At 36.7% G+C, this 23991-nt stretch overlaps 1 protein-coding gene across 2 annotated transcripts in view; it reads right to left on the bottom strand.

The window, feature by feature from the left end:
- Positions 1-23991, bottom strand: part of LOC136856750 (putative fatty acyl-CoA reductase CG5065) — a 616710-nt gene that overhangs the window by 8938 nt on the left and 583781 nt on the right. For both annotated transcript variants that reach the window (XM_067134841.2, XM_067134842.2), the window contains 3 exons: positions 22601-22793; positions 14754-14993; positions 9149-9400 (listed from right to left, as the gene is read on the bottom strand). In XM_067134841.2, the coding sequence (XP_066990942.1) occupies positions 9149-9400; positions 14754-14993; positions 22601-22793 (685 nt within the window). The remainder of the gene's footprint in view (positions 1-9148; positions 9401-14753; positions 14994-22600; positions 22794-23991) is intronic.

Consider the following 23991-nt stretch of genomic DNA (forward strand, 5'->3'; position numbering starts at 1 on the left):
AAACTCGCTCGGTGCTCCTAGTATTCTTCTTTAACATGAGGCAAATTTGGCCCATTTCAACCCCCCCATACCATATCACTGGAAATAATGTTCCATTATAAGCACCTTCTCTGTTGTGAGAACCATTATCAACAAAACACTGAATTCACAACATGTCAAACTATAAACAAATAATATTTGTTTTTTGTTATGCCACATACAGTATCATATATACTGGAATTACTATGTTCCCACATATTCAGAAGATAGAATATGGTTGAAACACCCTCTGTATTGGAGGAAATGTACTGCATTTTACTGTGACACATACTCTGAAAAATCCAAAATCCTCTCTCAGTAGTCAGTTTTAAAGAATACAGTAGCTTCTCAAAATATGTGTTCAAGGACCACCTCCAAAATTTTCTCTTCAGCTGCTCAGCTCCTCACTATTTCAACATTTTGCCCAATTATTTTTTACATTTTTCAGTTAGTGAACATTATGGGAATGATCCAGAGGGGTTTCCCATTTACAGTTCAAGACTTAGCTCTGTGCCATATCTGGGTGAGTGGATGATGCAATAGCCACCTGATCAATATAGCTCACCCAGCAAATATCATTGTCTCTGCAATAAGATTCTGTACAGTGTACAGCATAATTACTTCTTATACAGCTGTAATAGATCAGTTTGGTGCAGTTCATGGCTTCTGAAGTAAGGGTTGAATGGTATATATTTTTGTGTGCTGTAGATTTTTAACTCTCTTGGTGCCAGCCGGTAGTGCGAGAACCCGCCCTTTAAATTGCCAGAGCCGATCTGGTCGGCCTTTAACAATCCAGTCGGAAGTTGCCAGAGCCGATTACATCGGCTGGCTTAAAATTCTGTGATATACATAATTTTGAGGCAACCTATAGTGACGTGCATACTTTTGTTACAACCTGTAGTAAAGGGGCTACACGTTATTGTGTGCCTGGCCTTGCTTTGGCAGTTCTAAGAGGGTGTTATACCTTTCACAAGAGTCATTTCCTGTGTTTACAAATACCGCTAACGGGTCGGTAAGAGATTGCTCCTTGCAGTGAGTGGATCTGTGACAGGAAAATGGCATGTTGTTCACGTGATATTTTTTCAGCAGGTATTGATGACAATAAATTAATGCAGTATTTAGAACAGTGCGAAGTTAACGCGGATGATTTATCGGATAGCGATTGAGTATTTAGTTCAGAGAGTAGCGACGAAATTATACCAGACACGTCCACGGAATCACCGCAGCTAAAGAAGAGACGTTTAATTGTGTCCAACAGCACTAAAGCTACTCTGAATATGGTGGTAGATGAAACTAGTGATAATGAATATGATGATGATGTCTCTGGAGATCATTTTGTGGAAATTTGTCCCAATGAACCCGACAACTTTCCTCAACCTCCTGTCTCTTTCAAGAAAGTTCTTGGACCTAAACATGCCCTACCGTCTGATTCTCCGCCCATATCATACTTCAATTTACTTTTCACTTACTCTCTCCTAAACCTTACAGTCACATATAGTCCTCTATCATTACCTAAATGCCGGTCTCCGCGGGCCAAGTGTAGCGTGCCTGCCTCTCACCCGGAGGTCATGGGTTCGATTTCCGCCCAGGTCAAGAATTTTTGCCTGGTCTTGAGGGTTGGTTCGAGGTTCACTCAATCTAAGTGACCCTAAGTAATTGCAACTGAGGAGATATCTGAGGGTGAGAGGGCGACCCTGGTCTGGAAAACCAAGATTAATTACGGAGAGGATCCGTCTCACTGACCATGATTCACCTCGTAAACTGCAGGTACTGAACTGAGCAGCAGTCGCTTAGAGGTCAAAGCAAATCACGGCTTTAGTGCCACACATTTCTTAATTTCGTAAATTCTGTTGTATTGTAAAATTATTTTTCTAATATATACTAGAACCGAAAATGAGAAACTATTTTTTCTGAAAACAAAAAACTATATCAACTACTATTTTTTACTTATTTAATAATTCATAATTATTTTAATACTGTGTTGTCTGCACGTAGAAAATTTGTTGTCAGTATTTGCCAAACATCGATACATACACGCAAATACTATCGGTGAGTAAAATTGTCTTGTTTTTACTAGTGACATGTTTGAATTTTTTACGTTTTTATTTTTCTCGTTCAAATTAGTTATTCTATAGAATTGTATTTAGAAATACATTGTACATAATTACGTATATTCTTTTGTATCATAAATTATTTTTTCAAAGTAGATATTGAGAGAGAAAGTGCGAAAATATTTTTCTCTTCCTAAAAATAAACGTTATCAACAACTATAAATCAACAATAAAACGTCTTTGACTCTTTATATCACTCCAAACCAGTTTCTTATTCTACATAGTCGTTATGTAGAAAATTTAATGCCGGTATTTGCTATACACCAGTAGATATATGCAAATTTTAAAATACACGTATTTCCACTGAAAACAGCCTGGCACTTTACAGTAGTAGAGTGGAGGCGGAGCTCTGGCCTCCTCCAGCTGATGGGGAGCGGCCGACCAGATCGGCTCTTGGCTCCAAGAGGGTTAAAGCATGATTCTGCTGGGTGACTGAGAAGAGAATTCCGTGAACAATTTCCTGGAGTGTGAGCACCAACGTTTTATGAAATTAAGAAAATTGTGAATAAATTCAAAATTGTGGGTTCAGCGCTAAACAAAAATGAGCTAAATAACTGTTTTCATTGATTTAAAAAATTCAGAATATTTATTTATGAAAGACTTGAGCAATTCCCTCAAAAATCTTTAAGAAAACTGGCTCAACAAAGTGAGGTTTCATATTCTTCTGCATGTAGGGTGGCAAGAAAACTGTAATTTAAGCCTTACAAAGTCACAGAATTGCAAAGTTTCAGCCCAAGAGATCCAACGGCAAGAAAATATTATTTCAGTTGGTTTCTTCAGTCTGTCAACAGTGGTGAATTAAACCATGAATTACCGAGCGAGTTGGCTGCACGATTTGAGACACGTAGCTGTGAGCTTGCATTCGGGGGAAACTGTGTTAAAACCCAAAGATGGTTTTACATCGTTTCCCATTTTCGCACCAGACTGTGCCTTAATTAGGGCCATTGTTGCTTCCCTCCCCATCCTAGCTCTTCCCTATCCCATCATTACCATAAGAGCTGTCTGTGTTGGTGTGACATAAAACAAATATAAAAATAGTCATGAATTAGTGCTGTTTTCTCATGAGTTCGAGTTTTTATTTCCATGAATGTGTAAATTCATAAAACAATCGGTATTGGTTACATAAAAATCCAAGAATAGTTCATTAATCCATGACCTTAAAATAAGAGTTTGGTGTGCTATTAGTGCTAAAAGAATTGTAGGACCAATATTTTTTTAAGGACACCATTAATTCTGACCGACACATAAAATTAATATTGAATGAGTTTATTCCTCAAATAACGGAACATGAAAGGTTGCTTGGATATTTCCAGGAAGAATGGGGCTACAGCACATACCACTCAAAATTCAATAAATGCAGTGTGTGATGTTTTCTGGGACATGTGCAGGTTTCTGGCCAGCTTGCTGTCCCAATTTAATACCTTGTGACTCCTATTTATAGTACTTTGAAAGAGACTCTTAAAGTAACCCACACACCAAAGGAGAAGAAAAAGTGCAATAGGCACCAAACTTTTGAAGATTCAAGGGGATGAATTGCAGGGGGTGAACCAAAATATCAACACACACTACAATCCTTGTCCACAGGCTGAGGGAGAGCATTTTCAATACTTGCTATATCAGGGTAAGTTTTGTTGTTTTTCAATTTGATTATTATCCATTCATTGAAGTTGATGAAGTGTGCGGGACTGGTGTGACAAAAACTGTGTTCTCCTTTACCGATGTTTGGCATGCGGGAAGAACTGCAACCCTTGCGGGACTCATCTTGTATACCAACCGAGGCTCTTCTTTTTTTCTTTTCCTCTCGGTACGAGTAATAACTCTCGACATCATTTTCAGATCACATTCTTGATGAGAGGTAGTTGTCTAATGTAAAGTGGTTCTGCACTGAACTAACTGTTTATAGTGCCAGAATTTTCTCCCATATGAGCTCTTTTTCTTTTTGTGTCAGTATGTCGATTGACATTAGCTGGCATATTTCAGCACCTTCAAATACCACTGAATTGAACTGGGACTGATCCTGCAAACTTGTGCTCTGAAGGCAAGTGCTTCTACCATCTAGGTAATAATGTGAGAGAAGAAAGTTTCTTTGCGGAAAGTGCTTGAGTTAAAGCGTCAACTATTCACAGCCTTTTGTACACTCTATAACCCTCTTTGTTCTGTTTACTTTTTTATTTCATGTGCTTTTACAAATCTCTGTTGAGGTGGACTAGCAAAATCTTTGTTTACTGGTGGTATAAGCCAAGATTTTAAAAGATCGATGGAGGCTCCGAGCTGAACTGCATCAGAGAAAGTCACCCTGACACTATCAGGCCAATTCGCACAAACATAGTTGAATTCTAAATTTGTCTCACATATGAGCATTACGTTCAAGGAATGTTTCCCATATCAATCAACAAATGCTGGTCCATATGTACTTATCACAAACACAATGATATTGTGTATCACTACCAACCCATGGAGTGCAATCTGAAGCTGCTGTTTTGAGGTTAATAATCCATTGCTTTGCAGTGGGACATTTTACGATATAACCAATCCTATCAAGTAAACACTCTGTAATTTAACCTAAATCTCCCATTGTATTCATATATTTGTTACATACCAGTACAGACTGTTTTTGGCCTAAAATTTATTGGACGATGAATACTTACAACCCACTCCTCATGACTATTTGAATCTGAGTCGACCATTCTACTGATCTTCATGATTTTTGTCGAAATATTAAAATATCACTCCTTTGGTTTCATTAACAATATAGATTGTGAGTAGAGCTCGGAAGTTGAGGAAAAATCCTTTTTTTTCTTGAGTGTCTGAAGACAAGGCCTAACATAATTTATGTTCATTCTGGGCCATCATAGGCCAGCAAATGGTGGGTTTTATTTCTCCTTTTATGCTTTTTTGGCTTATAGGTCCTTTTTTAGCCTTTTTTTAAAGTCTTAATGGCTTTTTTTTTTTTTTTTTTTTTACAACACCTTCTTTCTACTACATCTGTAGTAATACAGTTGGTCCATTATTGAACATTATAAATTTTCCAGCTAACTCATTCCTGGTTGCCAGCATTTCGCCCCAGTGTGCTAAATTGGGCTCATCAATTACTCATTCGGGAAAAATATTTCAGGTTCCCTAAGGGAATCAACATGTATATCATCTGTACTACCCATTCCCAATTTGAATTATCATTATTATTTCATCTATCACCTCTTAAACATCTTTTCTGTAGTAAGTGAGAAAATTAAATGAAAATGAAGTATCAAATTATGTGCAAGATAAGTGAAATACTGAAAGGAGAAAATGTTCATGTGTTTTTAAAGAAGAACATCTTGTTTGCTTCAAGTATGAACCCTTAACATCCACTGATGTGGAGAGAAGTGTCTCCATGTTTTGCAACGTGCTGTCTGAAAACAGATGATCCTTTAAGCCTAAGACCCTGGAAATTATTATTTTTATGATATACTGCAAGGCCAGCTGAGGTAAGGTTTCCGAATTCCAATTTCTGTAACCCTAGTGTGATCAAGTCAAACATGATTCCAGTTACACTAATGTCAATTTATTTCTTGAGAATGTCCATTGCGGGTTCACTGAATTCATTCTATGTGAATTCATTCTAAATTCTGCGAGTACATTTTTTAACAAACACGGAATTCCTTTTTTAAAATTGCATTTTAAAACACTATATTCCTTCATTAAATAACCCTCCGTGACTCAGACGGCAGTTCGCCAGCCTCTCAACGCTGGGTTCTGTGGTTCAAATCCCGGTCACCCCTTTTGAGATTTGTGCTGGACAAAGCGGAGGTGGGACATATTTTTCTCCGGGTACTCTGGTTTTCCCTGTCATCTTTCATTCCAGCAACACACTCCATTCATCTGTCAGTCATTAATCGTTGCCCCAGAGGAGCGCAACAGGTCTCAGCAGCCGGCAAAATTCCTATCCTCGCAGCAAGATATGGGCTTCATTCATTCCATCCCTGACCCAGTAAATGACTGGAAAACAGGCTGTAGATTTGCATTTGTATATTCCTTCATTAAATACGTAATTAAAACTATGAATGAATTTGGATCGCATTTTTATGTCCTTTTTTGCCAGTTTTCAGGTCTTTTTCTGGATATTTTTATGCCTTTTTTATGGCATTTTATAGGTCTTCAACTTCTGAGCCCTAATTATGAATCAAAATACACTCATAGAAATAATACCAAAAGTGTGAGTAACTTTCATTAGTCATGTTGGCTATGAAACAATTTATGAATATTATTAGGAATATCTAATACCAGGAATACAGTGGCTGTATAGAGTTCTCAGAACAATATGGAAGGATAATGAAATACATGAAGATTGCACGAAAGGGGTGATAGTTCCTATCTTTAAGAAAGGGAGTAGAAGGAAAAGTGAAAATTACAGAGGCATTACCCTCCTATCACACGGCCTTAAAATTATGGAGAAGATCATTGAAGCCAGAGTAAGGGATATACTAGAGCCTATCTTAGAAGAGGAACAACATGGTTTTAGGACTGGAAGAAGCACAACAGATCTGATATTTGCTTTGAGGATGTTGGCAGAGAAACACTGGGAAAGAGGAAAAGACCTAATTATTGTGTTTATGGACCTTGAAAAGGCGTATGATAATGTTCCTAGATCAACTATTTGGAAAAGTCTTAGAAAACTTGGTGTACCGGAGTACCTTATTAGGAAGATCCAAATGCTATATAGTAATTGTAAAAGCTGTGTCAGAATTGGAGATGGTCACTCTGAATGGTTCAATACAACCAAAGGAGTACAACAGTGCCTTGTCACCACTTCTATTCATAGCAGTTATGGATACCATTTTAAAGGAACTAAAAGGAAAAGGTAACAAAGATCTTCAGGCTCTGGTGTTTGCAGACGATGTGGCAATATGGGATGAAACAGAGGAGGGAGTGCAAAATAATCTGAATGCATGGTGTAAGAAGTTTGATGATTATGGAATAAAATTGAACCCATCAAAAACAGTAGCATTAAAAATCAGCAGACATTATACAGAATGCAACATAAAAATACAGGACCACCAAGTTGAAGTAGTACACCAATTCAGTTATTTAGGAAGCGTAATCGCTAGTAATAACAGAGCTGAGAGAGAAATAACAAACAGAGTAACCAAAGGCTCTAACTTTTACAGCATCGTTAGACACCTACTATGGGATCAGAAAGTCCCACAAAGAACAAAAATGACCCTGTACAAGTCATATTTCATTCCTATCCTTACATATTCTCTGGAAACCTGCACACTAACATCAAAGGATTATAGTAGGATTCAAGCCTGTGAAATGAAATTTCTTAGAACTGCCGATCTAACCTAGGTCTAAATGAATCGATGGAGGAAAGACTTAGGTCATCTAGACTTAAATGGTTTGGGCATGTTAAACGAATGAATAGCACAAGGTTACCATGTGCTTATTTGGAAAAGAGAATAACAGGTAGAAGACCAGCTGGAAGACCAAGAAGAAGATGGATGGACCAACTGAGGGAAGATGTGGAGAGAAGAGGATGGAATTGGGAATCTTGCCTTGGACAACGAAATGTTTTTGAATAGGCAACTTTGGAAGACGCTCGTTTTCAAACACCCTACCCAGCTCGCTGGAAGGGCAAACCGATGATGATGATGATGATGATGATGATGATGATGATCTAATAATAATTTTGACTCATAAACTACGAAGGTTGGAACTTAAATAGTGGCAACTATTTATTTACAACAGATACAAAAGAGTTACATGTGAGCAACCTTTACTCTCCTTCAATGTAGTCACCAGCGTTGTGTATAACCCGTTGCCAGCGATGTGGAAGTTGTAGTATACATTTAGCAGAGCCTGTTCTGTTGATGGTGCGAATGGAGCGGTCTACTGCCTGTCAGATCTCTGCAACAGTTCTGAAGCAAATGCTCACGAATCGTCTGGTTTCGATCACTGTCCAGTAACGCGGCAAGAGCATGCACTTCTTCTTCACTCATAGGACGACCTGACCGATGAATGTCCGCCACAGTTTGCCGACCAACGTTGAAGGCTTTTACCCAACGTGCCACTGTTCTGTAAGGCAATGCAGATTCCCCGCAAGCCTCTTGAAAACCTTGATGACACTGTCGTGCTGTACGACCTCTGGCACATTCAATCTTGATCCAACTCCGTTGTTCGTGTTTGGAAAATACAGTGACAACTTTATGTTAGACCGCTAGCACACAAGTGACTGTATTTCTCTCGCTTGTGCGCACGCAGGTGATGTTGGAAGGGCGAGTCCATTTGCTCTGAGGTAAGGTAGGTACGTAACCAACGTGTGCTATCAGCAACAATATTAGATTTCGTTGCATAGCGTCTCCACAGCAGTGTTGCCACTATTTAAGTTCCAACCCTAGTAATTACTAATATTATTAGCTAATAACTCTATGAAGCATACTACTAATAATATTTGTTTATATTATTGGTTTCTTACTAATAATATTAATGAAAAATGTTTTATGAAACAGGGCCCTGGTCATTCACTTTCAGACTGGCAATAACAGGGTTTAACACCACCATCTCCTGAATACCAAGCTTACAGCTGCATGATCCATACCACATACCCAACTTGCTCAGTATAATAACTATCAGTATCATCATCAGAACTATTATCCATGATTTTATCAAACAGATGTCAATCTATAAATCAACCAACCATACATTTAAAAGATATATTTTCTGCACCATAATGTAAAACAAGCGAATGAGGATGAGGATATGCAAGGAGAAATACTGTAGGAGGAAAGTACCCATTGTAACTGAAAATACACAAAACAAAAAGTACTCTTACTAACATAAATAATCAAGATATGAAGCTAGGACGGAGGACATGAACAGACAAAGGACAAACACAGTGACACAACAATGAAGCCATAGGATGTAGGAGAGAGGAGAAATTAAAACAAACATGGAAACACTTTCCAAAACCATGGGCTTTGTATTCAAATATAAAAAGTTTGGCAGAGTGCTGTAAATACCATTAATAGTCTTATACTTACTTCTGCAATTTCCTCTTTGCACTAGGTATAGTGTCAACTGAATCCTTCAGGATGAATCTCCGAATTCCAAGCATATAGTATTTTACATATGTATCCCAATCCATTTTCGATACATCCACATCAAACATGGTACGGTCCTGAGCATCATTCATTAAGAGTGCTATATTATCACTCTGAAAGTTCCATTCGTGTAGTGCAAAGAACTCTCCTGTTTTGGCAGCCATCTGGAAGCGCTTAGAGATCTTCAACATTCTGCAAACAAAATAATACAGTAACATTTTTCTATGGCTCCTCTTAAATTTTACATAATAAAACAACAATGAAGAGTATAATCTCCAAAAGCATGGGCTTTGTATCCAAATATAATTAATATTGACACAGACACAGTGAAATCAGTCAACAAGAGGAATGCCAAGTGGGAGTACATAAACGAACAGAAACTATACTTTGACAGGAAGAAGTGGCAAGTGCTTGTACACCACACCTGGGAAACTGGAACCGGAAAAGTATAAGGATGATGATGATGATGATGATGATGATGATGATGATGATGATGATGATTCGCTAACTTGTGATAAGTCAGTTGTTAGAATGACTGTATAGCATCGTGTAAATGGTAAGTAGACAAGATTATTGACATAGAATATTGGAGGACCTACTTGGTCAAAAGTGACACACGGGCAGTGTTATGAACGGCTGTATGGCATGTATGTGCTCAGTCATGTCCATAATTACCATAAACCATTATTAAGTATACATTCATTGTGAGAAAAATAAGCTTATTTATATGTTACACATTTCATTTAACTCATCATCATCATCATCATCATCATCATCATTTCCCTTTATCCAGCTGTAGCCACATAGGGGAAAATATGGTTCCTCTCTACTTTCTTTGGTCTTTCTACCACTCCTCCTCCAACACTGTGTCCCAGTCCAGGTTTCTTTCTATAATACTGCGTTGGATTGTGTCCTTCCATCTCAGTCATGGTCATCCACGGCCTCTCCTTCTTTGCATTTGCATTTCCTTTGAGTGTGGCAAGCCCAACGTAACAATAGCCTATATGGATAAAGCAGATATGGTTCTTCATTTAACTATTTGTGCATTTTACAGCACTGTTAAGACAAATAATATAATTGTTTATTAGAGTAATGGTAGGTAGTAATAATAATTATTAAATAGTTATGTAACAGTAATAGAACAATAACATCCAGCTTAATCCCTTAGTAGATGATACTTGGGATAAGCTTCTCAATAAAGGAGTAAGTAAAGTTGAATAATACATAATTCGTTATAGACTCTTATGCCTTTCAGCATTCAGTCTGCTAGCTTCTGTGAATGTACTAACTGCTGCCACAATCCCCTATTTGTAATTGGTTCTGTGGCCTTGTTTTTTTTCCACACCTCTTATTTTTAAATCATTAGAAACAGAGTCTGACCATCATCGTCTTGATCTCCCTCTACAGAGACAATTATTCTCCTAGGTAACCTATCCTCCTCCATTTACCTCACATGACCCCACCACCAAAGCTGGTTTATATGTGCAGTTTCATCCATAGAGTTCATTCTTCACTAAAAAATTTCCTCTTCTGAGTACCCTCCTGCTACTGTTCCCACCTATTTGTACCAGCAATCATTCTCTCTCTACTTTCATGTCTGTGACCTCTAACTTATGAATATGATACTCTGTGTCCACCTAACTTTAATTCCTGTGAAGCAAAGTTGGTCTCAAAAAAGACCAATATAAAAGATTTGTCCGGAAGCTGACTTCCTTCTTACAAAATACTGTTGATCGCAACTGTGAACTCCTCTCATTAGCTTTGCTGCATCTTGATTTAACCTCACTTATTATACTACCATCCTGGGAGAACACACATCCTAAATACTTGAAATTATCAACCTGTTCCAGCTTTGTATTCCAAATATGACATTCAATTCTCTTGGATTTCTTACCTACTGACTAATTTTCATTCAATACTCATTCCAACCTATTTTCAACTTCCAAGATATTACACTCCACGCATTTGGAACAATCTTCCATTAAGACCAAGTCGTCAGCATAGGCCAAACTGCTGACTATATTTCCACTTGACTGTATTCCTCCTTGCCACTTATACCTTTCAGTAATGATTGATGTAAACTATGAACAACAAAGGTGAAAGATTAAAGTCCCTTTTCTAACCCCTGTAAGTTTCTTGAACCAAGAACTCATTCTACCATCAATTCTCACTGCAGTTCAATTTTCAACATAAATGCCTTTGATTGATTTTAATTATCTAACCTTTAATCCCATAGTCCCCCAGTATGGCAGACATCTTTTCCCTTGGTACTCTGTCCATCTGTACTAACATTACTCTAGATGGATCAAAGTTGGAACAAGTACATCAGTTCTATTATCTTAGCAGTGTAGTATCAAGAGTTAGCTGACCATCTGCAGAAATCACTTGTAGAGTATAGAATGAAGCATAGTTTTATCATCTTGTGAGAAAACTTGTTTGGGATAAGCAAGTTCTTCTTCTTATTATTATTTCCCCAAATGTGTGAGGTCGCGAGTGCTAACTGTGTTGCACATGTGGATTTGGCCCTGTTTTACGGCCGGATGCCCTTCCTGCCACCAACCCTATATGGAGGGATTTAATCACTATTGCATGTTTCTGTGGTGGCTGGTAGTGTAGTGTGTTGTGTGAATTTGAGTGTTGGGATGGACACAAACACCCAGTCCCCAAGCAAGAAGAATTAATCAGAAGCAATTAAAAATCCCCGACCTGGCCAGGAATCAAATCCGGGATCCTCTGAACTGAAGGCCAGTAATGCTGACCATTCAGCCAATGAGTTGGGCGAGATAAGCATGTTCTATTAAGATCAAAATAGGAGCTTCTTTGCATCAGTTACCACATACCTACAGTCTAACCCCTGCACCAAACTAATAGAAATATCAGCAAATTACAAGCAGTGGAAATGAAGTTCTTAAGAGCTATGATTCAGAAAAGAATGAAGGACAAAGTAAGAAATGACAAAATACATCATTTTGTCCAAGTGAAAAAGCCCCTTAGTGAGCGATATCTGTGTTGAAGACACGCTGAAATGGTTTGGTCATCTCAAAAAATGGACCCATAAAGAACAGCTAGAGTGTGGTTTGAGAAGGAACTTGAAGGCAAAAGATCAAGAGGTCGACTAAGGAAGAGATGGATCGATCAAATTAGAAATTATCTATCTGGACGAGGTCTGGATTTTTGCAGCAGGTTATGGAAGAAGACACCTACATGGACAGAAGTAAATGGAGATTGCTCATTCAATGCACCCAGGAAATTAGAGCTGGTTCAAGATGATGATTATGAAAATGATGATGACTGTAATATGCTTCCTCTAAATCTACAAAACATAAACATAACTGTCTATTCCTCTAGTAGCATTTTTCAGTTACCTGGTGCATACTGAAAATCTGATCCTGTGGTCTGAACCCAAACTGGTTTCCATCCAACATACTCTCAACCACTGTTCACACCCTCCCTTCCAAAATCCCAGTGAACATCTCATCTGGTATACTGATCAATGGAATACCTCGATAGTTGTTGCAATCCTTCCTGTTCTCTTACTTATAGATAGGTGCAATTACTGCTTTCGTCCAATTAGAAGGTACCTTACTAACATTCCATGCTAATTTTATTACTCCGTAAAACCATTTCATCCCTGTCTTCCCACTATATTTCACCATTTCGGGTCTGATTTCATCAGTCCCTGCTGGTTTATGACAATGGAGTTCATTTACCTTCCTTTCCACTTCCTCAAGCATAATTTCATCAACATCATTGTCCTCCTACCCATGTGCTCAGGAAGATTTCCTTTTACGTTGAGAAGTTTTTCAAAATATTCCTTCCACCCGTCCAGTGATTCCTTGGGATCTATTATGAGTTCGCCTGATTTACCCAAACCACTATTAATTTTCTTCCCCCACCAACCTTTCTAAATTCTTTATTACTCTCAGGAAAGGTTTCCCTAGTGCTTGATCAGGTTATTCCCAAAATCTTCCCACGACTTCTTAGATTCAACACTATTTATTTTGCTCTGTTTCTTTCATCTATATACAATTCCATCTCTGCATCAATCCTTGTTTGGAGCCATTTTTGATACACCCTTTTATGTTAACAAACTGCTCCCCCCCACTCCAAATTTGTGAATGAGAAGCTTCTTGTTTCCCTCTGTGTCTCTCCCTCTCTATCTTCTGTTTCGGTTTCCAACTCCTGACAATCATCTACTGAATCTCTGAATTCCCTACTAAATAGGTTTGCTTTCTCATTATCTGTTAAATAGTTTTCACCCCCTTCTCCCACCATTGTTGGAATTTGGATTCCTTTTCCTTTTTGATTCCTGATATATGAATACAGCTTTTTCCATTTCCCTTTGTGGTCATTACCCTCTTGAAGTATGCCATTCATATAATTCTCTTTTGCTTCCTTTTTCACTCTATTCAGTTCCCTCATTAGCTGTTTTCTAGTTTCTCTACTCTCCCTACCCTCTTTGATTTTCCTGTTTACTATTCTACATGTTCTTTTTAATTTTCTTATTTCCCTTGTATAATAAACAGGATCTGAGGTCATTTTACCCTTCTTAACAGGTACAAATCTCCAGGAGCCTGTAGTTCTATTGTGTCTTTTACTGGTGGTAGATAACGGGCTAGCTTCCAGTGTGGTTTTTAGATGTTTTTTTTGTCATATTTGTCCAGTATCTTGCCGATCCTGTCTGTAGTGTTTTTAATAAATGGCAGTATCGCTGTTTTCAGGCGGGTTAGTTCTTCTTTCCGTTGTTTTCTCCTACGGAGGCCTTTTCTTTGTTTTCTTCTTATTTATTTAATAGTGTGGTTTATACAGGTATGTTACAATTAGTGTTCAACAGACTGAAAAGCAACTTTAAACTTGTCCTTGATGACAATCAATAAAAATCTGCTTCAGAATTTGAAGAAAAGACCAAATTTTTATGATTCCATTATAAATGTTTTAGCAGAAAAAGACTGATGGACAGGTAGACAGAATCCCAGTAAGAGTTATTTTGTTTTTATAAACATTTTTAGATTAAAGCACCATTTTACAAATGACTTGATGGGTAGCAACTCTCAAAACTTCATGCCATGCCCCCAACAAGAAGTCAGCATCTTGAAGGAAATGACAGGTGTAGTCATAAAATTAAGACTTTCACCAAGATTAAAATGTTGGGTGAAGAAGATTTTCCTCAAAAACCAATTTGCTATAACATAGAAGATTAAATTCACCTAGAAATCAGTGGAATCTCCGCCTGTCTATATATGTATATGAAATCGTCTTTCTGAAAATCAATTAAACTGAAAAAAATACATTCAAAAGATATTTTTTCAAGAAAGTTGTCACTGTGGTAAGGTAATAGGGCTTTTCTGTTTTTATTCTATTGAAAGTAAAACAAATTAAGAGCAGCAATAATGAAAAATAAACTCATTATTTGTGATTTATTATTTTGTCTCTGCAAGTGAATTTCCATATAAATTAACCAAAGAACTTCCAATATGAGGCATTTATTTGCTCACAGATTTCAGTGAGTACAGTACTGGTAACAATTTCTTAAATATTTACTTACATAGGCTTTGCTCCTTTGAGTCGTAACATCAGATCCACCACAAACGCTGGAAGGAAATGGAAGAGAGACTCGCAGATCTTGTGAATCAGTCTGTTTGTTCTGAATGTAAAGCCTGGGTACCACATAACATGTTGAGTTGGAGTGTTACAAGCATGTTTCTGAGTAAGTCTGCCAAACTCAAACCAACGGACAGGATTACGAGATCCAGACGTGCAGTTATATACTCTTACATTGTTTGGCCTGCAACAATGAAAATAATAGTGACAGAAAAGAAAACAGAACATTAAGTTTTACAAGCTGGCTTCTAAAATTACTATACTGATATTTATTTTTGTTTGCATTATAGAGTGTAAGAGAAAGAAACGTCTGGGGACTGATTGCTTAAGTCTACAATTCTTCAAAAGAAGAAAGGAAAGCAAATAGCCTACAGATGATGTACTGTATCTCAATAATAATATTAATAATAATAAATGGGTTCTTGATACTTTCAATATCTCAATACTCAAGAGGTATTGATATCAAACTATACATTTTTATGATTCCAAATGAGCTCAATACTTTTCAATATTATATTAATAGAACACTAACATTTTTAATGAATACTGTCAACTGTATTAATAAATGCAAAAAGCAAGTCACCTCCCTACAGGCCATGAAGGCTCTTGGAGGAGTGGAAGGTAAAGGCTTCCACCATTGTTAACCTCGGCACGTGATGGGGTAGAGTGGTTAGCTCTACGCCCAGCCGCCTTTGTCCCAGGAATTAACCTGGTACTCATTTTTGGTGTAGGCTGAGTAAACCTTAGGGCCATATGCACCTCCGGATGTGGAAATCTTGTTTCTTAAATTTCACGACTTCCTGACGGGGATTCGAACCCACGTCCTTCCGGGCGAACCGAGCACGCCTTTACCGCCTCGGCCAGGAAGTCGCTAATTAATAAATTAATTAATTAATACTGTCGGGAATTTCTCTGTCAGTCCATACTAGAATAATGAAGATAATATGGACTGATGGAGAGATTTCTGATGATTGGACAAGGGCAATTGTACCTATTTTAAAAAAAGGTAATAAGGCACTTTGTGAGAACTACAGATGAATAGCATTACTGTGTCAATCCATGAAGATTCATGAAAAGATAATTTTACAAAAGATCCAGAACAAGATAGATACAAAATTAAGAGAAGAATAACAAGGGTTTTGACCTAGAAGATCAACTATTGATGCCACATTTACAGCTAGACAAGTAGTAGAAAAGAAATGGGAATTTGGGAAAGACATCACAGTTGCATTCACAGATATATAAAACAGCTTATGACATGGTTAGAAGAGAAGAGATATGGCAAGGTCTGTATAGAATGAAATTTTCAAGAGAATTTAAATTCAGAATTAGATACATGTATGACAAATATTTGAACTGTGTTATAACAGATGGCAAACAATCAGAATGGTTTAAACAGACAGACAACATTATGAGGAAAGTTTGCCAAGGGTCAACCGCAAATGATGTGAATGTTATAGCATATGCAGATGAGATGATGATGTGGGATGAAAATGAACAAAAATTGAAAAAAAAAAAAAAACACAACTAAATACCTGGCAGACAGCAATTGTAGAAGCAAGCAGGGAAATAAGTTGAACAAAAAGTGAGGTAATGAAAATCAGTAGAGAAAACAGAAAAATGAAGAATGTTAGGTGTAATGGAAAAATTCTTAATGAAGTAGATGCTTTTAAATACCTAGAAAGTAAGTTAACTAGGAAAGGAAACATCAAGGAAGAAATTTCAGAGAAGATAGGAAATTGCTCAAAATTTTACTGCTGTGTATAATTTAACGTTAAGAATTTCATATTTAGGTTCCATATTGAAACAAGATTTACATCAAAGAAATAGTATTGAAAAGGTGGAACTTACTGTCCTTTCTTTGCTGCTGTGTATAAGACATAATTAGAAATTGGAAATTACCTACCAAAGCAAAAATCATGATACATAAATCATATTATTAGCCAATGTTGATCTATGGATCAGAATGTTGGACTTGGACAAAAAATTGTCTGAGTAGATTACAAGCAACAGAGATGCACTTTCTGTGAGGTATCTTGGGTAAAATGAGGTGGGACAAGATAAGAAATGAAACAATATGAAACACACTACAGATCAACCCCCTAAAAGAAACTATGGAGAGAAATAGGCTGAATGGTTCAGCCATGTCAAAAGAATGGGACAAGAAAGATTACCAAGAAGAGCTCTGGAATGGACAGAATCTGGAAGAAGACCAATTGGAAGACCACGAACAAGATGGAAGGACCGGGTGAAGGATGACGTAAATCAGAGAGGACTACAATGGGAGACAATTTTAGCAGACGGTGTAATGTAGATCCATTGACCAATCATGCTGCAACTTCAGTGAGAGCACCAACTTTCACTACTAATTTTCCATAACACCGGTTGACTTGGTTTTTCAACAAATAAAACAAAAAAGTTTTCCCAGTGCCTGCTCCACCAGTTATGAAAATTCTTTCTCGTTTTTTTTTTGTCTCCATTAATTTGGTCCTTTATACTCTCTGTAATAATTGAACAGTTGTCTTTGGTCGATATTCACAGCCTGTTATGCTGTTTGAAACCGTTCAGTGCTCATATTTATATCTGGAAATTCTTCCTCTTCTCCATCAGGATATAATATATCTGGCTGGTCCAAGATATCAAACGCATGCACTTGATTAAATGCATTTTCAAGTTGTTAATCATGCTCTCAATGTTGCCGCATATGTTTACTCATTTCCTTCAATTGGTCATCTCGAGCTAAAACACCATCTTTTGCATTTTCAAACCCTTTGAGTAATTCAGTTTCTGATTGACAAGACATATACCGAACCAATAAACTGTAGAAGAATTTCTTTGGATCGGATGATGCTCTCACAACTGCAGGGACATTGCTCACAGCCATTTTACAATTATCTGACAGCATAATAAGTTGACGACGGATGTTCGAATGAGCTTCGTAAGCATCATGATCAATAATTTCTTCTGTTTCACTTGTTTCTTTGTGATAGAAAGGTTCAAACAGCATAGAAAATTCTGTAAGGCTCATAATTGAAAAATCATAATCAGAATGATCCAAAGGGCTTTTTGATATCTTTCAAAGATATTACCCACAATAAAGTGGGACGACCAGTTTTGTCAAATTGCAGTGCTCTATAACATTGTTTTGGCTTTCTAGTATTAAGGAAAACACAACTTCATGAACTACCACGCAAAAGGAATATGACGTAGACAATACGCACATTCAGTAGCTGATACTTGCCGCTCATGAAGAATCTTCATACAAATCCAAAATAGCTTGCGTGAAATATTAGATTCTTCACGTTGTTTTTGTTGTATTGCCTGTGCTATTCCAGCATCTAATCCTTCAGTTTCTCCTTTTCATAAGTACTTTGCAATACAGCACACTATTGCTTCATTTGAGTTGCATGGCTCAATGTCCATGTTACACGTCCATAGTCTCAATAGATCTGGATGATAATTATTTACTAAAACATCTTCTTATCGATGCTTAACTAGAGAAATTCTTCCTCCATTAAGAATGAAGTCATCTGAGGAATGAGACACTATCTGCGTCTCATTGCATTTTTGCCGTGGAAAGTTAAATCGACATCTTACAGAAGTATTTTTTTTTGTACAAGTTTGTGTATGTCGATGGATTTTACATATTTTTTTTACAAGTTCATATAATTCTGGTTCTTCTTCTGCTGTGGGCATCTAGCAGGAACAGTTATGATCAAGAAGAGGTATTCCTTCTTCTGTATCAAACTTTGGATGATTTTCCATCCAAATTACCATATGAAGGCGAGGACTACCATGATTCTTGAATTTGATACGCCACCAATAATCTCTTACTTTTCCTCCAAACATTTCGTTGTTGTCTTTTTATGTATTTCATCAATGCATTTACTCAATGTCGACTTAAAATTACTGGATTTTTTTTTTCTATAAGGTGTTGTGTCTCGTAAATGTCAAGTGTCCTTGGATCTACATCAGGTCTACCATCAGCTAGTAGTACAGCCTTTCGTTGATCTAACCAGTTGAGATCATTTGAGCTAAAAGTTATGAAGTATGTTGGAGGTCCCAAACATCTGATTTGGGCTAAGAGTTCATTCAAAGCTGATCTCCAATAAGCTGTAGATCCTCTCAAATTTTTAACATAAAGATGAATATCTTCTTCAGCTCCTTACTGAATACAATTATTTTTTTCCCACATGTTGATATAGTACGTTTCACTCGATAATATTCAAAGAATGATAAGGCATAAAAAGATAATTGTTACATTGAAATCTAGTGTCACTTCCCAAAATTCTGTACTAAAAGTAATCAAGTGTTGTTATGTTTACAGGCCTTGGCTCATTAAGTCTGTTTTTTTCCGTATGGAAATAAAAAATACCAGGCAAATTCTTCTGCTTTCAGTTCATGAGCTATATTGACAATATTGTCCGACTCGTTGGCTGAACGGGCAGCATACTGGCCTTCGCTTCAGAGGGTCCCGGGTTCGATTCCCGGCCGGGTCGGGAATTTTAACCTTAATTGGTTAATTCCTACGGCACGGGGGCTGGGTGTATGTGCTGTCTTCATCATTTCATCCTCATCACGACGCGCAGGTCGCCTGCGGGAGTCAAATAGAAAGACCTGCACCTGGCGAGCCGAACCCGTCTTGGGATATCCCGGCACTAAAAGCCATACGACATTTCATTGACAATATTGTCGGTTGTCTTGTGGGTAATTTTATTGAGGTTCCGTTTAATGTGTATTTCATCTTCGACATTACGTTGCATGACATCATTGTATGCCATCACCAACATCTGCACCAGAATGATTTGCTGTATAGGTTGTTGTGAAGTAGGAATTGTTGGAGTTGATACTCCTTGAGTAATCTGTCGAGTTTGAGCTTCTGGCTCCACAAAGTCAGGTTTATCAAAAATTTCAATATCAATATAGTCTATTGTAAACTGAACATTTTTGTTGCTTGTTGTATGCTTACAAAGTCTTACAAACTCGTCTGAATTATCACATTCAATAATACAACCTTTTGCATTTTCCTTTGTTTTTGCTCCCTTTGGACCACACGAATGAGATCACTGAAGTAATATTTATTGTTATAACGCATTACTCCGAATGATTTACCTTCTGATATCAGTACTCCTTCCGTATGATTTATAAAAAGCTCTACAAAAGATTTGCCGAAGTGTAAGTCTAAAGTTTGAGTGATTAACTTGATCATTCAAACTCCCATATAAGCTTGGTTCTTCATCAAAATTTATCTGAAATCTTTTGTTGAATAAAATCAGGTCATCTTTGATAACGCTGAAATTTTGTACAAGTAAGTCTCCATCATGTTGGATAGGATGAGCTACGAAATTTCTTTCTGTTTGAAATCTGATATTACTATAGATTTGATCACCTGCTATCATATTTAAATTAAGGTTGTTTGTCGACCAATGTTGTGGTGGAAGAATACAAGCTCTTACAATATTTGCCAATACCATAGTGCAGCATTGTACTCTTGCAAACCCTGATGTGTTAGCTTGATGCCATGAAGCACATAGAATTCTTGATGATTCATTAATTCTCATGTAAACAGTAGCATGCTGTGTGGATTCATCATTCGTCTCGGCATCAGGCTCTGTGGCAGCTAATGGTGACAAAAACTAATAGATATGCTACTCAATTCTTGAAGTCAGCACCACAATTGAAGCCGAATTCCCACGTAACGCAGTGGCGGCCAGTTACTCGAAAAAAGAAAATTGGAAAAGGTAAGCAAACCGACTGCAAGACAAGTCTGATTAGCGGGTTGCCTGCCCAACAGTATGTGAAGATTAATAAAAATAAAAATTATTTTATTTTATCCTGGTTATCCTGGTCAGGATATTAGGATAAAGTTATTAAATTAATGTATTGTCATTGGCCCTTGATACATGTGCAAATTTTCAAGTTAGGGCCGGTTCGACCATCTGCTGGTAAACTGGCTGGCAGCTGCGCGGGAGGTAAAGTACCTGGGGGTGTAAATCAGCTGATACTTTGGCTTGCGTGCAATCACCTCTGCACAAGCGCTAGGTAGCTACCCGGAGCTAGACACTGATATACGGGGTTGGCTAGACTGATTGTCAGTGACTTCTCACTTTCGAGTAAAGTCTATCTATCGTTAGATGTATGAAGCTCATTTCGATTGCCTTATATTCCTGTGCTTGCATTTGCTGATTATCACCATAAAGGCTAATGAGGGGAGTCTTTAAGAGTTATGGACAACAATTTATGTCAACATTTCATGATTCTATCTATGAGCTTAAAAATCAATACCTAATTGGGATTAAAATCTCAAGATTATATTTTCTTATGCCAGTTACAACCTGTCATGTAAGGCAGCGTTTTGGAATGTATTCTCGTAGTAGATTGGTCAAGTCGCTCGCTCTTTAATAAAAGGTACACAGGTTCTCTTCGTCTTTCTAATTTACATTTTAAAATTTACTTTTGTTTCCTGCTGTTGTTCTTAACTCTCTTTTAAGACAGACAGACAGACAGACAGACAGACAGACAGACAGACACCCCACCCCCCCACCCCCCTTCCTTATGGACTTATTGCCTTCTGTGAACTGATTAAGTATCTCCACGATCCTCTACTTGCAACTAGCTCTGCGACGCCGCTTAGTTCCACATGCTTCCATTTATTGATAATGCATTTCATTCTAATGTTGAACTTCATGAAGATAAAGTTGGAAGATACTGTAAATGTAAAGAACTAATCAGGGTAAATATCCATTCATAGGAAGAGGAATTTGGAAATGGAATAGTTTCCAATTTCTTTGAAATCATTCATGAGAAGACTAGGCAAACAACTGATAGGGAATCTGTTACCTGGGCAACAGTCCTATATGCTATATGCTTTACTACAATAATGATGATTGGAATTAATCATAACATCACTTTCTATAAGTAGTACACATATAAAGCATTTTCCTAGTATGCATAATATTGTGATTAAACAGTTCAATGAAATATATTATTAACCAAAAGAACGTATGAAAAACGTCATACAGATGAATACAACACTAATAATGAAAATAAAAAATATTCAGCATAAGAAAGACTCGAACCTGCATACCTCACATTATGAGGCGAACGCGTTAGCCATTATGCTACGAGAATGCTTGGGGTTATTGAGATACATATACTTACTCATACCTGGTCTGAAAAATGGAAAATTAAAATTAGAAAATTAAAGCCCATTTGAGATTGATTTATAAATAGGTTTTGATTTTATATCCTTGCAGAGTTTCTTTGCGAAAGCTTGACATATAAAATTTGACCCCGATGTTGTCAATGCGAGAGGCTGGCATGATCATTGCAACTCAAGGGAAGCATTAATGTTCAAAATCCTGCAATACAATATCGATCACTGTTACGGTATCATGCTTTTATCAATATACTAAGCTAATTTAAGCTGTATGCCACCAGAAATGCAGCTAATAATGTTCAGTTCTTAAAAAACTTGCTCGGCAGGTAAAGTCTTATTGGGCCCTTGAAGTGGTCGATAAATTACGTGCTGGGTAACTACGATTTATACCTGGGAGTAGTAGAACGGAAATATCCTTTTACGCGGAAGGCAAATTACGCGCTACTTAACCCGTAGGTGGTAGAACCGGCCCTCAATCGAATGTCTCCAAGTTGGTGACAATTATGTTGACAGATTCCGTTATATAGATGGATACAAGTCAAGCTTATAAAAGTGTGTTAAAATACAACCATTTTTTTTGTATTATTTATAAACAATGAAGAAAACTTGAATGTAATGAATACTTAAGTTACCTGTAAGTGGCTGTGTGCCATGCAACAGCAATAAGAGTGTTCACAACAAAGTCTACAGGAATAAGATCCATAATAAGCTTCTGATCACAAATAATGCTTCGAATTGTTCCTCGTCCAATTTCCATCATAATTCCCGTGATGCCACAGACGTTATCCACCCAACCTGGCACAGGTTCTTTCCATGCAGCTGTCACTGAAAAGAATCATGACAGCTATTACACTGCAATAATCATGATAGCTATTACACTGCAATGAAGACAAGGAAACTTCTTTAAACAGCACATATTGTCAAGTATCACTGTTCCTTAGTTTCAAAACTTAACATTTGTTTAAGTAGATCATCATCATTATTATTATTTTCATTTCAGCCATCTATGGGCTGCAATTATGCAACTTCCATTGCTTTCTCAAGTTCTTCCTCCTTCCTCTTTTGCCAGTATTCCTTAATAATAATAATAATAATAATAATAATAATAATAATAATAATAATAATAATAATAAATTATATTATATTATATATATATTATATATTATATATATTATATATTATTATTATTATTATCGTTATCATTATTATTGTTATCATTATTATTATTATTATTATTATTATTACTATTATTATTATTATTATTATTATTATTATTATTATTATTATTATTATTATTATTATTATTATTATTATTATTATTATTATTATTATTATTATTATTATTATTATTATTATTATTATTATTGGTCTTGCATCTCAGTAACTACTTTTACAGTTTTTGGAGATATCCAGGTGCCAGAAGTTTGTCCTGCAGGAATTCTTTTATGTGCTCGTTAATCTACTGACACAAGACTGACATATTTGAGCATGATCATACCATTGGACTAAGCCAGTGCTCTACTATCTAAACCACTCAGGCTGGCTCAAAGTAGTTTCTTTTAAGACTTACATTTTGGTAGGGTAATGTTGATATTGGCATATGAAAAATGATCAAAAAACTATTAAAAATATTACAAGACTCAATATTGCCATTTTTCTATGGGACATTTCATGTTAAATCAGACAAAAATCTGTAAAATTTAACTTGAGTCTTCTAAAAATTGTGTAAATTTTAAAATAAATGTAAAAAAAAAAAAAATGTCAAAATCAAGTAAAAAATATTTTCCTAACTGTAATAGTGGTCACAGGAAAAGTCATTAAAATCATCTGTTCAGGGCCAATGGCTAATGTCCTCAATGCACTAGGGATTAACAAGGAACATGTAAACTTTCATAGGGAATACATTATTGCTGACTGTGTAGCCACTGTTCAGCATCACATTCCTCAAATAAGTAAAAAGCACGTTACTTTATAATTAATAATGTAATGATGTTTAATATTTTACACACACACACACACACAC

Source organism: Anabrus simplex, chromosome 1 (genome assembly GCF_040414725.1).
Source record: "Anabrus simplex isolate iqAnaSimp1 chromosome 1, ASM4041472v1, whole genome shotgun sequence".
NCBI classification, from domain to species: Eukaryota; Metazoa; Arthropoda; class Insecta; order Orthoptera; family Tettigoniidae; genus Anabrus; species Anabrus simplex.